The sequence below is a fragment of the Pyrus communis genome, chromosome 2, assembly GCF_041283825.1.
Source record: "Pyrus communis isolate YQ-2024b chromosome 2, ASM4128382v1, whole genome shotgun sequence".
NCBI lineage: Eukaryota > Viridiplantae > Streptophyta > Magnoliopsida > Rosales > Rosaceae > Pyrus > Pyrus communis.
Window position 1 is genome coordinate 26,046,125 of NC_142566.1, and position 21,304 is coordinate 26,067,428.

Here is a 21,304-nt window from a genome sequence, read left to right on the forward strand (position 1 = left end):
AAACAGCCAAGGAACTTTGGGAATCACTTGAGAAAAAATATAAAACTGAGGATGCTGGTTCGAAGAAATTTGTCATGGGCAAATTTTTGGACTACAAAATGGTGGATTCCAAGTCCGTTGTCTCTCAAACTGAAGATCTCCAGAAAATCATCCATGAAATTCATGTTGAAGGGATGGTGATCAATGAGTCTTTCCAAGTGGCGTCCTTTATAGAAAAATTGTCACCTTCTTGGAAAGAGTTCAAGAATTATCTCAAGTATAAACGTAAAGAGATGACCTTTGAGGATCTCATTGTAGGGCTGAGAATAGAGGAAGATAACAGAAAGAATGAGAAGGGCCTGGTTTCGAGTACGGAAGCCAAGGCGAATGTTGTTGAAGGAAGTTCATCAAAGCAAAGGTCGAAGTTCCAGAAAACTAAGAAGAAGGAAAAACACTTTATCCCTGGTGCGAAAGGCAAAGACTTCAAGAAAATCAAGGGAAGTTGCTGGGTTTGTGGAAAGCAAGGTCATAAGGCTCAAGAATGTCGCCATCGAAGGGATCAAGGTCCTGGAAATCAAGGCAACAACAACCGCGCAAACCTGATTGAAAACAATGTGGATGCCTTGGCTGCAATGATTTCTGAAATCAACCTTGTATCTGATCACGCTGATTGGTGGATAGATACCGATGCAACTCGCCATGTGTGTGGTGACAGAAATATGTTCTCTTCGTACCAGAAAATTGAGGGAAACGAGCAGCTGTTTATGGGAAATGCATCTGCATCTGTTGTGGCTGGAATAGGGAAATGTGTTCTGAAATTCACTTCTGGAAAGGAATTAACCCTCCTTGATGTGCTACATGTCCCCGATATAAGGAAGAATCTTGTTTCTGGTCCTATCCTTAGTAATAAAGGATTCAAACTAGTTTTTGAGTCTAATAAGTTTGTACTAACTAAAGGGGGAATGTTGTAGGGAAGGGTTACCTTGCTGATGGATTATTCAAACTAAATGTACTTATTAATGCTATGAATGAAATAAATAATGCTTCTGCTTATATTGTTGATTCGTCTAATTTATGGCACTCTAGGTTAGGACATGTAAATTTTCGTTCACTTTTTAGAATGCATAATTTAGGTTTGCTGCCCAAAATTGATTATCTAGATAATGTTAAATGTGAGACTTGTACAGAATCGAAATTTGCGAGTCAAAGCTTTAAATCAGTGCATGAAAAGTCCAATGATTTATTAGATTTAATTCATAGTGACTTGTGTGATTTTAGATCATATCCAACTCGTGGTGGAAATAACTATTATGTAACATTTATAGATGATATCAGTAAGTAATGTTATGTTTATTTACTTCATAGTAAAGATGAGACCTTGGATATGTTTAAGACATATAAGGCAGAAGTTGAGAATCAACTTAACAAGAAGATTAAAGTCTTAAGGTCCGATAGGGGAGGAGAATATGAGTCTCATGCCTTTGCTGAATTTTGTGCCACACATGACATAATTCATCAAACAACAGCCCCTTATACACCGCAACAAAACGGTGTTGCCGAACGAAAAAATAGGACTTTTAAAGACATGATCAATTCTATGTTGAATAGCTCTGGGCTTCCACACAATTTGTGGGGTGAAGCTTTATTTACTGCAAATAAAATTTTGAATCGAATTCCACCTAAAATGAGAAAGGAGTCACCATATGAATTATGGAAAGGAAGAACCCCAACGTTTAAATTGCTTAAAGTGTGGGGTTGCCTGGCAAAAGTACAAGTCTCATTGCCAAAGAGAACAAAATTAGGGCCTAAAACTATAGATTGTGTTTTTATTGGTTTTGCATCTAATAGTTTAGCTTATAGATTCTTAGTTTTTCATTCCGAAGTCAATGATATACATGTCAATACTATTATAGAATCTATAAACGCAATATTTTTTGAGGATATATTTCCATACAAAATAGGCAAGACTAATTTATTGAAAAAAAGATTACATGATGATGTATCTGAGGTTAATGGCGAACCTAGAGAGCATGATGATGGTTCATCCTTGTCTAGAGTTCAAGAAGAAGAAGAACTTGAACCTAGAAGGAGTAAAAGGACAAAAATTCGAAAGGACTTTGGGCCTGATTTTGTGACCTTATTAGCCGAGACAGAACCTCAATCATTCAAGGAGGCCATGTCCACTCCTGAAGCTCCATTTTGGAAGGATGCAGTTAACAGTGAGATAGATTCCATTATGCAAAATCATACATGGGAATTAGTTGATTTGCCCCCTGGTAATAAGCCAAGTGGGTACAAGTGGATATTGAAGAAGAAATTAAAACCTGATGGTACAATTGACAAATATAAGGCTCGGTTGGTAGCTAAAGGATACCGTCAAAAACATGGTTTGGATTTCTTTGATACATACTCGCCTGTAACAAGAATTACGTCAATAAGACTGTTGATTGCTATAGATGCACTCCATATGGAGACTTAGATGAGCAAATATATATGGAAAAACCTGAGGGGTTTGTGGTTAAAGGTTAAGAACAGAAAGTTTGTAAACTTGTGAAATCACTATATGGGCTTAAACAAGCTCCAAAGCAATGGCATGAAAAATTTGACCATATTATGATAACACACGGTTTTAAGATAAACGAGTGTGATAAGTGTGTCTACACAAAAACTCAAAATAATGCTTGCGTTATGTTGTGTTTATATGTAGATGATATGCTTATAATGAGAACTAACAAAGAGATAATAAATTGGACCAAGAAGATATTGAAATCAAGTTTCGATATGAAAGATCTTGGATTAGCTGATGTGATTCTTGGTGTAAAAATAGAAAGAAACCAAGAAGGATATATTCTTACTCAGTCCCATTATATAGAAGCTACACTTAGAAAATATGGTCATTTGGAAAGTAAAGATGCAATTACTCCTTTTGATGCTAATAGCAAACTTAAGAAAAATAGAGGTGATGTTATATCTCAACGTGAATACTCACAAGTTATTGGAAGTCTTATGTACATTATGAACTGTACAAGGCCTGATATAGCATACTCAGTGAGTAGACTGAGTAGATATACATGCAATCCTGAGCATGATCATTGGGAAGCTTTAATTCGAGTATTGAGATACTTAAAGCACACAATGAATTATGGATTGCATTATACAAGGTATCCTCCTGTGCTTGAAGGATTTACTGATGCGAATGGGATATCGGATAGTAATCATACAAAATCCACAAGTGGATATGTATTTACTTTGAGAGGAGCAGCAATATCTTGGAAATCTTCTAAGCAAACATGCATAGCCCGATCAACTATGGAATCGGAATTTATAGCTCTCGATATGGCTGGAGGAGAAGCTGAGTGGCTAAGAGATTTTTGGAGGATGTTCCCATATGGCCTAAACCTGTAACGGCAATATGTATACACTGTGATAGTTTAGCTGCACAATATCGAGCTAAAATTAGTGTATACAATGGGAAGTCTAAACAAATTAGACGAAGGCATAATACAATTAAGCAATGGCTCTCTAGTGGTGTAATTTCTATTGACTATGTTAAGTCAAAAGATAATATTGCGGATCCGCTTACTAAAGGTTTGTCTAGAGAGCAAGTTAAGCACACATCGAGGGGAATGGGTTTAAAGCCAATAGAGTATAATGAAACTGCCAAACGGAAACCTAACCTAGTTGATAGGAGCATATTCATGCGACTCAAATGGCTTGTTCTCGTGCATTTACGTTATGTTTCTTTAGTTATTTTAGTACTTTAAGCTATTTTCGTGTGTTTGTAGGTCCAAAGGGCTAAAGGAGCAAAAAGATGCATTTTGGAGACTTTTGGAGCACTTTTGGGCTAAGGATGGATAGCTTATGCTTGGCGCCAAAGTGTTGGACGAAATTGAAGACCTAATTGAAGACCAAAGTGTTGGAACCTTGTTCCCTTTAGTTTTAGGACATTTAAACCTTTCCAAATCCCTTATGCTGTGCATCTCCACCTTTCTCCCAAAACCATACACATGCATTCATTGTTCATTTCCTCACATGCTCCCATTACTTATCATATCATCCACTTATCATATCATCCACTTATCATTCACCACTTATCTTATCATCCACTTATCATATCATCCACTATCATTCACCACTTATCTTATCACCACTTATCTTATCATTCACTTATCATATCATTCACTTATCATATCATTCACTTATCATATCATACACTTATCACTTATCACAACAACAACCTTGCACATGCACATTCATCCACATGCACCCATAATCATTCACTCATCTTTAATGCACATGCATCTTCCATAAATCAAATCAGCCACATCCACATGCACTTATTCCATTTCATCATTACACCACATTCTCTCCCTTTAATCACATGCATAAATCAGCACATGCATCTCCCATTCCCATCAGATTTCCATCATATTCACATGCATTCCATCCTTTAAAACATTGCACATGCACTCCCTTTAATTAATTAAGCCACATGCACTCCCATCCATTTCATCATTGCAGCCAACACATGCTTTCACATGCATTTTCAGATTGTCCCCTTGCACATGCAGCCACATATTCATTGCACATGCAATTCCAACCCACATGCATCCTTTAATCATTCAAACATGCAGCCACATTCCCTCCTAGCTGTCATGTTCCCCCCCATTTCACCTATAAATAAGCATCCATTGGATTCATTCTCATCAATTCGTCCATATTCAGAAAATCATCCAAAACACCACCAGAAATCATCCCCTTGTGCCGTGAGTATCCCTACTAATCCAAACACCACTCCAACCACTCCCCAAACCATTCACACCACCAAACCTCACCTTAGACCTTGTGCTACAACAACGAGGAAGAGAAGAGTGCCTAAACGTTCATACAATTCAAGTTTGAGTTGTTGGAATGTTTAGGTGTTTCTTTGATTTCAATGTTTAAATTCAATCTCTTTGTTTTGTACGTATGAGGAATGGAAGAGAAGAGTGCCTAAACGTTCATACAATTCAAGTTTGAGTTGTTGGAATGTTTAGGTGTTTCTTTGATTTCAAAGTTATGAGGAACTAAACCCCCCTTGGTTAGGGGGTGATTCGAAATATATGTTTATGCTTGCATTTTGATTTGATTACTTCTAATTGCATTTCATAAGTTGTGGATTCAATTTGTTTAACCGTTTGATTGATAACTTATTTATGTATGTTTATTGAGAGTGCACGCTTAATTTTCATGCATGAATATGACGCTAGAATATAAGTGAGTTTCACCTAATAGTTACGAACTTATATTCACAAGTAGTGGAGGTTGCTTATAAACAATCGCGTTAAACGAATTCTTGGCATAAGTTTCATGCAATCATAGTAACGAATGCCTCGTCAACACTTATAATTTTCATAGAGCGTAATGATTCTTGCTTGTACCTCTTCTATGCATTCATGTTGAGGACTTGTGGGGAATGTTTTGAATTGTCGCATGCATCATCCAATTCAATAACGTTAGGAAGATTTGAAGGTTAATTAGTGCATCACGGTTAACTTGGGGTGTTGGGAATTCATGGTTTATTGAAATACAATTGAAAATCATTTTATTATGCAAGTATAACATGTGTGGAGATGAACCCCTTAGCTAGGTTCCCATCCATTCTATTCCATCAAATTCGTTTTACAATCTGTTTTATTTCCAAGTTTCTGTTTTAATTTCAAATTCATCCAAAATCAATCCCCCTTTACTTTATTGTCCAATTTAGTTAGAAAGTGTCTTAGTTTGTGTTTTTAAGTATTTTGATTCAATTTATTTCCCAAAATTCTTCCAAATTCACCAAAGTGCTCAAAAATGCCCAGAAAGTGATTTTAAGGCAGTTTTGAGTGTTTTGGGTGATGTTTGAGTCTTTTGGTTTGTTTTAATGTTTTAAGTGTTTAGTTTTGCATTCTTTGAGTCTAGTATAGTGTTTCATATTGTTATTTTACGTTTTTGAGTCAAATCCAAGTGGTTAACAATCCCTCCTAATCCCCGGTCTAGAACGATCCCTACTTACATACTTACTACAATTGATAAAAAGAGGGTTTAATTTGTGTGCGTATAAATCTCGCATCAAATTTTGGCGCCGTTGCCGGGGATTAGAAAATTTGCTAATCCCTTGGATTGTTTTATTTTCGTTTGTTTTTATTTTATTCCAGATTCTTAATCTTGTTTTGTTTCTTGTTTTAGGTACTAGTTCATGACTCGGAGTTCTCATCCGATTCGTGAACATATCCTAGAGTGATTGGGTTCTTCGTCAAGCTGCAAGACGTAAAAGAAAGCGCTACTTGGGAGGCAACCCAATGCACTGAATAAAACAAAGCTTGTTCATAAAAAAAAAAAAAAAAAAAAAGAGATACTAAACATGGAGAAAGATGGAGCCTTCACAGAGGTTGTTTGCTTGAAGCCCCACTACTGGGCAAAACTCTAGAAGCAGAAGGCATAGATGCGGGAGGCATAGAAGCGGGAGGCATCGGAGCGGAAGGCATCAGAGCAGGAGGCTTCGAAGCTAGAGCATTCCAGGCCTCAATACTTGGCCAAACGCTGGACGAGCCAGGAAAAATGTGCCTCTGGAAGTAAGCCGCAAGCCTTTGACGGTCACTTTGACGGTCACTTTGCATCCGACCATTGGATTCTTGCAGCTCATCAAGCTTCCTCTTCATACCCGTCGAATAGTTGTTGGCAAGCACGTGCAAACTTCTATTCTCGTGCTTAAGCAGTTTGATCTCCTGCTTGAGACTTTCCACCTCTGCCATCAATGATTCCACCTGACGGGAGCGGGCAAGCAGGCGTTGGCCCATGTTGGACACAGAACTCGCACACTAAACACTAAGTGCGAGGGACTCTTGAACGGCCAACTCATCGGACCGTCCTGACAGCAGCCTACTATCTTTTGGAGTGAGGAGGTTCCTAGCTACTATTGTAGCTGTTGTGGCGTCCTGCATCACAGAGTCTTCACCTGTAAGAGGACCGTTAGAAGATAAGAAAGAAGGGCGCCATACGTTACCTTGACGCGGCGCGCCCGTATCACTGCTGAGACTCAATTCTAAGCTAAGGTTCGATGGGTTTGCCATTTTTTCAAAAGTGTTCAAAAGAGAAGGGATGGATGGAGTTAAAATTTCAAAGGGCCGGAGACGATGTTCAAGAATGGGAAATCTTCAGAGTGTGTATGTTGGCGATGATCGATACCTCTATAAGAAGCCAAGGCGACGCGTCCACCGATTCAAAATGCCGGAATTTCCGGCAGAAGTTCGGCGACGCTTTCTCTGCTTTTCAGAAAACGCGTTCAACTTTGTCAAAAGTTCACGTGGAGGTCATCATCGCAGCTACACTTTTGCCGACAAGCGTAAATTTCGGCGACGCTTTCTCTGCTTTTCAGAAAACGCGTGCGACTTTGTCAAAAGAGCTCTGACAGAGCCGCATCCGCACTACCACGTGTCGTTCAGAAAGCGAAGGGGCGCCTGTGCAGAAATCGAAGGGGCGTCCGTTCAGAAATCGAAGAGCCGTTTGCTCAGAAATTGAAGAGACGTTTGTCGACAAGGGTAAAAAAACAGTACCACCACTTGATATTATCTCTATATATGTCGACCTTCGTCTTTTATGGCAAGGCAAACCTGAAGAAAATGTCCAACTCTTCCGCACCTCTGAGGGCGATCTCCCAGCAACGCCTTTTGAAATACTCAATTTTTTCTCCCCCAAAGAAGATACCAGAAACCTGGAGTACAAATAAGGCAGAAGGAAACGGTCGATCGAAGCATGTGGAGACAACCACAACAAATACATGTGCTGCTTCATTCGCCGTTTCTTCAAAAGCAAAGGTATCTCATATCATCAAGGTCTAAAGCAAAAGTATCTCATATCATGCTCTTTTCCTTTGCCCTTGTTATTACTCGCATGGCAAAGTAAACGAAAGCAATCAGAGGCACTTGGAGTCAGTCTTCTGTTCCTGAACCGACTGCCTGGAATCCATTCCTGATTGCTTACCTAGCGTTGCTCTCGAGTAGTCATCTTCAACGGTTGACACACTTCCGGAGAAGGGACCACTTCTGCAAGGGGAGCAAGCAAGGCAAGTGAAAGTGATACATTGAAGCATGTGGAGACAAACATAGGCTGAGTTATCCTCCAACCCTTTTCAATACGAATTGGAAAGATTGAACAAAGAAACAGACCAAAGGAGTAAGCTCAGACCTTCGGGGGAGACCAAAAGAATCCTGCTGCCCAGTTCAAGAGTAGCACAAAGGAAAATCAACGATGGGAGGAACCCCTGTGGAATCAACAAAATCAAGCCTCAGTGCAATCAACAAGGAGAAGATGGAATTTACATTCCACAACCAGATTTGCGTCTCTAAACTCTTCTCTTTGTTGTTTACATTCTGCCATGTTTAGTATGTTTAGTTGCTGTTTTTATGTTTACTTTTGTTTGGTGTGACTTTAAGCTTAAAACATTGAGGACAATGTTTGATTTAAGTGTGGGGGGGGTAACTAATGTTGTTGATACAAATTCGTGAGATTTTATTACCCATAACTTCAAATGTTGTTCCTTACTGTTTTAAGGTGTTTTTAAGATGTTTTAGAGTGTTTTAGTATGTTTTGTTTTTATAAATCCGAAAATCACATAAAAATTTGAAAAACATGTTTTGAAAAACCTAAAAAGAGTGTTTTGAGTCGTTTTTGTGTGTTTGTGTCTTAGGGTACCTTCCAACACAATGATGAGGATTTGATTTTTATGTGCATGGCTGTGAAAGAGTGTTATAAACATGGATGGAAGTTGATATATTCTTGGTTTATACTTGGTTATAGTTGTTGTTTATGAATTCATGTTTAATCCCAAAGAAAAAAAATAAGTTTTTGTAATATGCTTGAAGGAAGGAACTTAGAATAACATTACAACCCTGAGAGACTTGAGCTTTAAACATTCTTTGGAGAGTATTAATCTGTGATTCTTGTTTTCAAACTCGTTGCATGATCTCATTATTCTTGCTTGGTTGCTAATTAGAAGGCGTTTCATCACTTAGTTCCAAATGCTAGAACTTGCATCCATTCCATTCAAAGCATGATATTGAGTGCATAATATATATCAAGATGAAGTGTGTAGTGAAGCCATCAACCAAACAGCCAACCCATGCACTATATATTGTAGGTCATAACCCCCATCGAGCCATTGTTAGCCTTTGTTCCTTGTTTACCCATATCATCCCTACCTAGCCTAGATTAGGACCACCCATACCCTTGTTCTTGAAGCATAGTAAGCATGACTTAGAGGAATCCTTTCGAGTATGCAAAACAACAAGTGTGGGGGAATTTGTGTGTGTGTGTTGATATGCCACGAAAAGAAATAAGGCATGAAAAGAAAAAAAAAAAAAATCGTGGAAAAAGAAAAAGAAAAGAAAAAGTTGTGAAAAGAAAGAAAAAGAGTATGAAATAAGTGAAAATATGCTCACATGTTTGTGGTAGTTGAAGAAAGGGCCCAAAACGTGGAATATGGCCCGAAGAGTTGTGTGAATTTTTCCCCTTGTGTGTCTAAGTGAGTTTATGTAATCATAAGTGATTCTAAGTGTCAAATTTCAATACTTTGCTTGCTATTGCTTAAAGAACGTTTGTTATCCTTACCTTTCATTGTTAGCCAATCGCCCTTAACCCATTACAACCCTTATGCTTTAATCTTGATCATTATGTTTTCAATAATGTGGAGTTTGGAATTGATGTAAGCATATGGTGTCCCTGGTTCTCGCATCTAATTAGTAGCATTCCTTTCATGAGATCATATTCATATACATCCCAGAAAAGTGCTTTCCTTGTTATAAACATATGTGGGTGTTTAGTTTCATATTTACATCAATCTTCTCACATATACTTAGTGTAGGGTGTGTAACCAGAAATTCTGTGTGAAAATAAGAGAGTATCTTGTAAGGAATTAAGTGAATTCTCTAAGGCATATTACTACATTCAAATGTTGTTTTAAATTGATTAAATGAGAACTAGTAAGTAGTGATTATGATTACGTATGTGCCTAAGCGTAAGGATGACTAAAATCTATGTGAGTAATGATCTTGAACATGTCATGTGCATTAAGAATCCCTGAGACCATTGTTGGAAGGTTTAGGTTTTGTTTTGTTTTTCCGTTTTGCTCGAGGACTAGCAAAAGATAAGTGTGGGGGTATTTGATAGGAGCATATTCATGCGACTCAAATGGCTTGTTCTCGTGCATTTACGTTATGTTTCTTTAGTTATTTTAGTACTTTAAGCTATTTTCGTGTGTTTGTAGGTCCAAAGGGCTAAAGGAGCAAAAAGATGCATTTTGGAGACTTTTGGAGCACTTTTGGGCTAAGGATGGATAGCTTATGCTTGGCGCCAAAGTGTTGGACGAAATTGAAGACCAAAGTGTTGGAACCTTGTTCCCTTTAGTTTTAGGACATTTAAACCTTTCCAAATCCCTTATGCTGTGCATCTCCACCTTTCTCCCAAAACCATACACATGCATTCATTGTTCATTTCCTCACATGCTCCCATTACTTATCATATCATCCACTTATCATATCATCCACTTATCATTCACCACTTATCTTATCATCCACTTATCATATCATCCACTATCATTCACCACTTATCTTATCACCACTTATCTTATCATTCACTTATCATATCATTCACTTATCATATCATACACTTATCACTTATCACAACAACAACCTTGCACATGCACATTCATCCACATGCACCCATAATCATTCACTCATCTTTAATGCACATGCATCTTCCATAAATCAAATCAGCCACATCCACATGCACTTATTCCATTTCATCATTACACCACATTCTCTCCCTTTAATCACATGCATAAATCAGCACATGCATCTCCCATTCCCATCAGATTTCCATCATATTCACATGCATTCCATCCTTTAAAACATTGCACATGCACTCCCTTTAATTAATTAAGCCACATGCACTCCCATCCATTTCATCATTGCAGCCAACACATGCTTTCACATGCATTTTCAGATTGTCCCCTTGCACATGCAGCCACATATTCATTGCACATGCAATTCCAACCCACATGCATCCTTTAATCATTCAAACATGCAGCCACATTCCCTCCTAGCTGTCATGTTCCCCCCCATTTCACCTATAAATAAGCATCCATTGGATTCATTCTCATCAATTCGTCCATATTCAGAAAATCATCCAAAACACCACCAGAAATCATCCCCTTGTGCCGTGAGTATCCCTACTAATCCAAACACCACTCCAACCACTCCCCAAACCATTCACACCACCAAACCTCACCTTAGACCTTGTGCTACAACAACGAGGAAGAGAAGAGTGCCTAAACGTTCATACAATTCAAGTTTGAGTTGTTGGAATGTTTAGGTGTTTCTTTGATTTCAATGTTTAAATTCAATCTCTTTGTTTTGTACGTATGAGGAATGGAAGAGAAGAGTGCCTAAACGTTCATACAATTCAAGTTTGAGTTGTTGGAATGTTTAGGTGTTTCTTTGATTTCAAAGTTATGAGGAACTAAACCCCCCTTGGTTAGGGGGTGATTCGAAATATATGTTTATGCTTGCATTTTGATTTGATTACTTCTAATTGCATTTCATAAGTTGTGGATTCAATTTGTTTAACCGTTTGATTGATAACTTATTTATGTATGTTTATTGAGAGTGCACGCTTAATTTTCATGCATGAATATGACGCTAGAATATAAGTGAGTTTCACCTAATAGTTACGAACTTATATTCACAAGTAGTGGAGGTTGCTTATAAACAATCGCGTTAAACGAATTCTTGGCATAAGTTTCATGCAATCATAGTAACGAATGCCTCGTCAACACTTATAATTTTCATAGAGCGTAATGATTCTTGCTTGTACCTCTTCTATGCATTCATGTTGAGGACTTGTGGGGAATGTTTTGAATTGTCGCATGCATCATCCAATTCAATAACGTTAGGAAGATTTGAAGGTTAATTAGTGCATCACGGTTAACTTGGGGTGTTGGGAATTCATGGTTTATTGAAATACAATTGAAAATCATTTTATTATGCAAGTATAACATGTGTGGAGATGAACCCCTTAGCTAGGTTCCCATCCATTCTATTCCATCAAATTCGTTTTACAATCTGTTTTATTTCCAAGTTTCTGTTTTAATTTCAAATTCATCCAAAATCAATCCCCCTTTACTTTATTGTCCAATTTAGTTAGAAAGTGTCTTAGTTTGTGTTTTTAAGTATTTTGATTCAATTTATTTCCCAAAATTCTTCCAAATTCACCAAAGTGCTCAAAAATGCCCAGAAAGTGATTTTAAGGCAGTTTTGAGTGTTTTGGGTGATGTTTGAGTCTTTTGGTTTGTTTTAATGTTTTAAGTGTTTAGTTTTACATTCTTTGAGTTAGTTTAGTGTTTTATATTGTGTTTTTACGTTCTTGAGTCAAGTTATTACTTAATTTCGTCCAAATTTGTGTTTGTTTTCAAATCTGCCCAGAAAGTGGTTTTTAGGCAGATTTGAGTGTGTTTGTGTTGTTTTGAGTCTTTTGGTTTGTCTTAGTGTTTTAAAGTTTAGTTTTGCATTCTTTGAGTCTAGTATAGTGTTTCATATTGTTATTTTACGTTTTTGAGTCAAATCCAAGTGGTTAACAATCCCTCCTAATCCCCGGTCTAGAACGATCCCTACTTACATACTTACTACAATTGATAAAAAGAGGGTTTAATTTGTGTGCGTATAAATCTCGCATCAGTACAAGTGGATATTGAAGAAGAAATTAAAACCTGATGGTACAATTGACAAATATAAGGCTCGGTTGGTAGCTAAAGGATACCGTCAAAAACATGGTTTGGATTTCTTTGATACATACTCGCCTGTAACAAGAATTACGTCAATAAGACTGTTGATTGCTATAGATGCACTCCATATGGAGACTTAGATGAGCAAATATATATGGAACAACCTGAGGGGTTTGTGGTTAAAGGTTAAGAACAGAAAGTTTGTAAACTTGTGAAATCACTATATGGGCTTAAACAAGCTCCAAAGCAATGGCATGAAAAATTTGACCATATTATGATAACACACGGTTTTAAGATAAACGAGTGTGATAAGTGTGTCTACACAAAAACTCAAAATAATGCTTGCGTTATGTTGTGTTTATATGTAGATGATATGCTTATAATGAGAACTAACAAAGAGATAATAAATTGGACCAAGAAGATATTGAAATCAAGTTTCGATATGAAAGATCTTGGATTAGCTGATGTGATTCTTGGTGTAAAAATAGAAAGAAACCAAGAAGGATATATTCTTACTCAGTCCCATTATATAGAAGCTACACTTAGAAAATATGGTCATTTGGAAAGTAAAGATGCAATTACTCCTTTTGATGCTAATAGCAAACTTAAGAAAAATAGAGGTGATGTTATATCTCAACGTGAATACTCACAAGTTATTGGAAGTCTTATGTACATTATGAACTGTACAAGGCCTGATATAGCATACTCAGTGAGTAGACTGAGTAGATATACATGCAATCCTGAGCATGATCATTGGGAAGCTTTAATTCGAGTATTGAGATACTTAAAGCACACAATGAATTATGGATTGCATTATACAAGGTATCCTCCTGTGCTTGAAGGATTTACTGATGCGAATGGGATATCGGATAGTAATCATACAAAATCCACAAGTGGATATGTATTTACTTTGAGAGGAGCAGCAATATCTTGGAAATCTTCTAAGCAAACATGCATAGCCCGATCAACTATGGAATCGGAATTTATAGCTCTCGATATGGCTGGAGGAGAAGCTGAGTGGCTAAGAGATTTTTGGAGGATGTTCCCATATGGCCTAAACCTGTAACGGCAATATGTATACACTGTGATAGTTTAGCTGCACAATATCGAGCTAAAATTAGTGTATACAATGGGAAGTCTAAACAAATTAGACGAAGGCATAATACAATTAAGCAATGGCTCTCTAGTGGTGTAATTTCTATTGACTATGTTAAGTCAAAAGATAATATTGCGGATCCGCTTACTAAAGGTTTGTCTAGAGAGCAAGTTAAGCACACATCGAGGGGAATGGGTTTAAAGCCAATAGAGTATAATGAAACTGCCAAACGGAAACCTAACCTAGTTGATTGGAGATCCCATGGTCTAGGTTCAATAGGCAAACTGGTTTGGCTAGATTCAAGAAGAAACACACTTACATACCCATTCCTATGATGGAAGAAGTGTGGTGACTGCTGATGATGTAGGATACATTTGTTTAATGATATTGATATTTGTAAATCAAGTGGAATAGTAGCAGCTTATTCTTAATCAATATCACTTATATGAGAGTAAATGTGGGGTCGCATTTATGAGAATTACATGGCTACATTCTCTAAAGCTCTCATGAATCCAGGATTTGTTCAGGACCAAAAAGAACACAAACGTATGAATTTGTGATGTGTAAATGTGGCATATGTTTTGCTTATTGTCTTGATTTACTGCGGAGATGAACAGTTCAAGATTTTATATTCACTGCGTCATCTAGTAAATCCGATAAGTATATACTAAGGTAGGTTCAAGTCCAAAAGACACATCTCCTGATGTATGTCACATCTATTGTTTACTCTCGTATCTTAGTGTGTCTAGGACCAAAGAGTCGTCTCAAATGTGGGGTATTGTTGGAGTTTGAGACCCTGTTGTCCCACATTGGTCAACAGTATTTTTTCACTAGCCTTTATATAGCCTTTATATAGGCTTATTCCTTTTTCTTAGTAATTAGAACTTGGACTATTTGGAAATGGATTGAAGGTTTGGGCCTTATGGTTGTGTGGATTAGGCTTGATGATTATACTATAATATTAATATAAATTAATCAAGACAAGGGCCTTGGGCCTTGGGCCTTGGGGCACTTAGGGCCAAGGAATTAAAATTAATCTGATCAATTAGTTTTAATTTCGAATTAAGTTTTTAATTAAATTAATTAAAAACGTTTTGATTAATAGACACAACTCTTTGGAAAGAGTTGTATCTTTTTGGAAAGAGTTGTATAGCTTCAGATACATCCAAAAGGTGTTTGAAGAGGTATGAAAGAGCGTATATAACTGGAGTCCTCATTTCCATCAATCATTTATCTTTTTCTTCTCCTTTGTCTTCCGTACAAAATTTCCAGAGAGTAAACACACAAAGCAATTCACTAGAGTTCTATAATCCAGTGCGGGTTGTAGAATTAGGTAGTTGTATCCTGGTCGAGCAAACGTTGTAGAACCACAAGCACACAAGTGGGACGGAAATACTGTTCGAAGGACATAGCGTTTGCGCTAGCCTCTACCTTCAATTCATTCAAGTTAGTATCATTTTAATTTTTTGTAATTATTGTGTTATTGCATTCTGTATTGCAAGTATTTTTTGAATAATAAAGTATAAGTATTTCAGCTCTGTATTTCTGTTATTTTATTGTTTTTAAATTGTTCTCCAACATCTCAACATTTGCAGGACAAGAATAAAAGAACTCCCCAAATCTATTGGCAAATTATATAATCTTTAGACGTTAAGAATGTCAAGAGCAAGGAGGCTTAAAACGTTTCCTAGGGAAATGGAAAATTTGATCAACTTGAGACATGTTTATTTTGATGAGTGTCATGAAGTTCCATTTGGGATGACAAGATTGACTCATCTGCAAACGCTACCTTCTTTTATTTTGGACAGAGCAAGGCATCACAGACTTGATGAGCTAGGAGGGTTAAATGAATTGAAAGGGCAACTAGTTATTGGAGCATTGGAATATGTGAGAGACAAGGAAGAAGCAATGAAATCAAATTTAGTGGGAAAAGCAAACCCACGAAAATTGGACTTAAGCTGGCGGTTGGTCCCTCTCGAGAAAGGAAATGGCAATTTTCTTGACGAGGATATTCTTAAGGGACTCTAACCGCACCCCAACTTAAAAAGCTTGACAATTGAGAAATTCATGGGTACTAAATTTGCATCATGGATGATGAGTGATTTGTTGCCAATCAATTTAATAGAAATTATCCTGTACAGGTGCGAAGAATGTGAAGCAGTCCCACCACTCGGACACTGGCCGAATTTTCGAAGTGTTTTAATTGATCATTGCACCAATCTAAATCATTTGGTACACAAAAAATTCTTAAGTACGGAAAGTCGTGATATGTCACAATTTTAAGAAAGAAATATTCTCATGTAACCAAGTACCATGTTGCTCATGAACTTGCCCGTGCTGCTTTAAAGGAGAATTCTGGTTGTTATCGTTAATTCACGATGATATTTATGTGTAGAACCGGTGTTTCAAAAAGAACAATGTCACAAATTCAACCCACTACTTTGTTGTGATGTCTGAGCTTTTTAAGTCAAACTCTCTTTTTACCAAGTTAAATCAGCATTCTAAAATTTTAGGGTATTATTTTCAGTAATTTTGTATTAAGTCTAAGTGTTAGAGTTGTGAGCTTATATATTATTCAATCAATAAATTTTAGAGGGGTTTAATGAAAACCTCTTTGCTACAACTTGGTTTTAATCGTAAGGACATTTTGGATATGAATTATCTATATTAGGTCAAGCTCCTTTCTTATTTACTTTTATGTCATTATTTCATTCACCATGGTTGGTTCCACAATGAAGTTTACATTTTGTTTGATACTTAAATTATTGTACGTAATTCTGCATGATGCTACTACGAAGGATTCTCCGCTTGCTGCATTGTTGTGCTATTTGGAATCTAGTATGTCACCAATAAAAAATAAGCATGTTAATTAAGATTTATGTAATAACTCAATTGTCAACAACCATGTTACATAGTTTAAATACATAGTCTTCCTAGCATTACCACAGTTCAAATAGATGGTCTTCCTAACATTACCCCTTTTATATTATTCAATCACTAGATTTTGAGATTTTCTCGATTTTTAATGGGTTTCAAATTGCTTGTGAATTCTAACTTAGGTATTTCGTTCGACTTCCTTCTTGTTATATCAATATAATCATCGAGATGTATGGTACGATGGCGATCAATTAATCCACTGCCTTAAGTGCATAAATCCTTCCCTTCTTCCCAACCCCACCATTAATTATTTATTGCCAAACACAATGGTGCCACCGATAACATGATTCATGTGGGACAAGGGTCCAGTGGCTGTAGGATTCATTAAGGACCTGCCTCATGAAAACAACAACTCATCTCATTACAGCAATTACAAGGAAGGCAGTGTTGGAAAATTTTCCTCTATCTTGGAAGATGGAGGATCTGCAAATCCAAACAAATTCTAAACAAGATATTACTGAAAGTACACGTAGTGATCAACTTGTAAACCGAATGACATATGTAGAATTTGTATGGTCGTTCCGTGAATTCCAATCTTTAACAATTACTTGGAGGCTTTTTTTTATCTCATGACTCTTGTACTAAAGAACGAATACGTATTTAATTTGAATCTCCTTATTGTACATACACTTTTAAATGTACTAATGAAGTTGTTCTTATTTTTTATAAATATTTTTAGTTTACTTTGTTAAAGTTGGGTCTCTACCATCGTCTAAAATTGTCGAAAGAGGTTGCAAATAAGATGAATTTATATTTATGTGGTCTTGCTCTGCTTTCGCTTTTTTATCCTGTTAGAACATCTCCAATAAAGAACCTAAACAAAGTCTTTATAATAGTACAATCTCTAAATATAGAGACAAAAAGTTTTTAAAGAGTCGAAATTAAAGTCTTTAAAATATTCCCGTAATTTTTTTGTCAAAAAGTATTTCAATATATAAAAACTCACTAAATACTTCAAAAGAAAACCTCAAATGTGAAAATTGTATAGTGGGCCTTTGCTAACAAAATGGGTTTATATTTTGTCCTTTTTATTTTTATTTTTTACAAACGATATTACTTACATTAAAAGAAAGGATGTGAGCTTAACAATAATGTTGTTCAATTTTATTTTTGACGAGAATCGAACCTAATATCTCTTACTTACAAATAAAAAAAATACCACTAGATCATAATACTAAATAACATGATATTCTTTTTTATCTTTTCAATTCAATCCTCGTTACTTTATTAAGGTTGGCCTCCACTATTGACTAAAGTTGTATAGGAAGAATCTTTGCTGATAAGATGGGTTCATATGAACGCTGCTCGGCTGCCGAACGTTTCAGCAGGGGCTTTTGCTTACACCTAATTTTGGATGAACACGTGTTCAAGTTTTGATTCTTTTAATAAAATTTGGACATATGTTCACCTGGGATTGGATGTAAGCAGGAGATCCTGCTGAAACGTTCAGCAGCCAAGTAATCTTAGGTTTATATTGCTGGACCACACTCCACTCTTGAAGATTATGTTCACGCTCACACGTGTAAAGTGGCGTCAATTATAAGGGGTCCCTTCTTCTTATACCACATTTTCTTGAATTATTGTTAAGCCTTTCGTTCAACTTATCCCCTCTTCTTGTGTCCTTCCTTGGCTTTCTCTCCATTCTCTGCATTCCTCTCTCTAATCTCCCCTTATCGGGTGGGTATGGATCCTGTAGAGATGCTAGAAGTTCTCTACACTTTTCCAGTGGAGGGAATACTGAAGTCGGTCGCTTCACTTGCTGCTCAAGAAATCGGTCTTTTCCGAGGATTCGAAAAAGAAGTAACTGAGCTTTCTGAATCGTTAATGGAAATTCAAGAGTACTTAGGCGATGTTGCCCACCAGCCACAGAATCGGGGCGTGGCAGTCAGAAACTGGGTCAAGAAACTGAAAGACGTAGCTCATGATGCCAATGAAGTCTTGGAGGACATCAACTACGAAGTTCTCCGGCGTAAAGTAGAAATTCAAGACCACATGAAGAAGAAGGTACTTAACTTCTTTTCGCTCTCCAATCCCATTTTATTTCGTCAAAAGATGGCACACAAGATTAAGAACATCAGTGCGTCACTGGCGGTTCTCAAGAGTAAGGCATCTTACATTGGCTTAGTTGCAAGGAGAGTAGATCCAACCCTTCCGGGTATGGGGAACAGAGAAACCGTCTCAAGCTTGGGTCATGATGAGAAGATCATCGGAAGGGAGAAGGTTGTGTCGGATATCATTGCAACGTTGATCGAGTCCAAGAATCAGGAAAAGAACCTTTCGGTTAAGGCCATTGTGGGAATGGGGGGACTCGGAAAGACGACTTTGGCAAAATCAATATTCAACGATGATGCTATCGGTAGACATTTTCAGGAAAAATTGTGGGTGTGTGTGTCCAACACTTTTGAGGTCAATTTGCTTCTAGATGGGATGCTTGAATTGCTCGACCCAAAAAACGCTGGACTTAAACGTCGGGAAGCATTGCTGAATAACCTCAAAGAAAGGTTGACAGGGAAGAGATATATTCTGATACTCGATGATGTTTGGAATGAAGATGAGGATTTATGGAGCAATTTTAAGAGTTGTTTGCCTGGACTCAATTCTGCCCCCGGAAGCATTGCCCTTGTTACTACCCGCAGTGCTAAGGTTGCATCAATCATGGAGACAATGCCTAGGTGTGATTTGGAGTTCCTACCAGTGGAGGATTGTTGGTCCATAATAAAGAGTAAAGCATTATCAAATGGTAATGTTTTTCCTCTAGATTCAGATCAAGAGCGCGTTGGAAAGGACATAGCTAAAAAGTGTGTTGGTGTACCATTGGTGGCAAAGGTATGCATTGATATATTATTATATTTCCCCTTGTTGTTATGTATTTGAAATTCTATTTTAATAACATAAATATTGAAATAGAAGGATGGGTGGGCGTTTTTTGGGTGTAAGATTTAATTTAATTAATCGTTGAAAAAGGTTACTCTTATATTAATACCTTGTGTAAGATTATAGTCTAATTCGAGTCCCATTACTCAATATCCAAGTCAAAATACATTTAATTACCTCACTTATTATTTATAATTTGAGGTTTTATTAGTCTTTTCCTCCTATCTATAATAGTAATACCATGTGTTCACATTATGTTAATGCATTTAATTATCTTTTCATTTTATTCATGATAATATTTTTGATATATATATTTAGGTACATTAATTTTTTTAAACAATATAATTCGATATACTTTACGTTCTTCATTTAGTTACATTAATTCATTTTATATATTTTGATACAAAAAAGTAGGTACATCAACTCATACAATATTTTGCTACATACACTTAAGTACATTAATGTACATTTTGGTACAAACATTTAGTACATCTTTTAGTATATTTAGATACACTTATGGATTTGCATATTTTTTGTATTTCTAATATTTTTTTTTTTTTTTTTGGAAATATTTTCTCATTTATAATTGGATGAAGTTAAGCATAAAATCAAATATTTATGAGGATAATTTTTAGAACGAAGATAGACATTAAATATCTAGTAAAAGGACTAAAATCAATATATAATCTAGAATTTAGAATTAAGTACTTAAAACCTCTCGTCACTTAGTATTCCAGTCTAGTGGTTCTTCGTTACTTGTAAGTGAGGGATATTAGGTTTAATTCTTGCCAAAAGCGAATTTGAATCACATTATTGCTAACCCATTGTGAGGCTTATCCTATTCCCTCACCCTTTTAGTGTAGATAATATCGTTAATTCAAAAAAAAAAAAAATGTACCTAAACCCCCTAACCTTTTAGTGTCATTCCAAATTGGTCTCAACCTTTTTAAACATTTCAAACAAGTATCAAACCTATCGAAAATTAAATTTCTGTTAAATTATCTAGGGCTTACTTTGTCTCCAAAATCAATAGAAATTAATGGAAGCATGGTCTCCACCAAGTAACGGTCACCACCACCCATATCAGGCCATCACCTCCAAACCCAACGCATAACCACTAACTTCACCCTACAACTCAATTAGCAAACATCGTGAAGGTTGCTGAAATGGTGTAGACTGTCATGATGTAGACACAACCATCTTCACCGCCCACTTGATATTTCCTAATCTTCATTTTTTATTTCCATTTTATTTGTGAACTTTTTATTTTTTTTTCACTTCATATCTTTTTTTTAAAGTTATTTTTATTATTATTTTATTGTTATTAGATTTCAATCTTATTTAAGGACTAAATTTCAAAAACTTCATTTTTAAATTTGATAGTGGGTGAAGAAATAAGACAAGTGGTTAAGTAACAGTACTCTTAATCTAGGAATAGCTTGCATTTTACAAAGGGGTGTGATATCCACACATCCCTTTTTACTTCTTCCACACCTTTTTAGTTTTCGATTGTTGGATCGGATAATTGAAGAAGATTAACGGACATAAATTAACAAGAGGTGTATGAGAAGTAAAAAGAAGTGTGTGGATAGCACGCCCCTTTACAAAACGCTCTTTCAAAC

General features: G+C 36.4%; 1 protein-coding gene across 8 annotated transcripts in view; it reads left to right on the forward strand.

The window, feature by feature from the left end:
• Positions 1-21,304, forward strand: part of LOC137746979 (putative disease resistance protein RGA1) — a 31,551-nt gene that overhangs the window by 3,683 nt on the left and 6,564 nt on the right. For 7 of the 8 annotated variants that reach the window (XM_088689715.1, XM_088689724.1, XM_088689717.1 and 4 more), the window contains exon 1: positions 18,220-19,634. The exons of the other annotated variant lie outside the window; for it this stretch is intronic. In XM_088689715.1, the coding sequence (XP_088545841.1) occupies positions 18,492-19,634 (1,143 nt within the window). In that variant the 5' untranslated portion in view covers positions 18,220-18,491. Of the gene's footprint in view, positions 1-18,219; positions 19,635-21,304 lie in introns of those variants that run through there. 8 annotated transcript variants of the gene reach the window in all.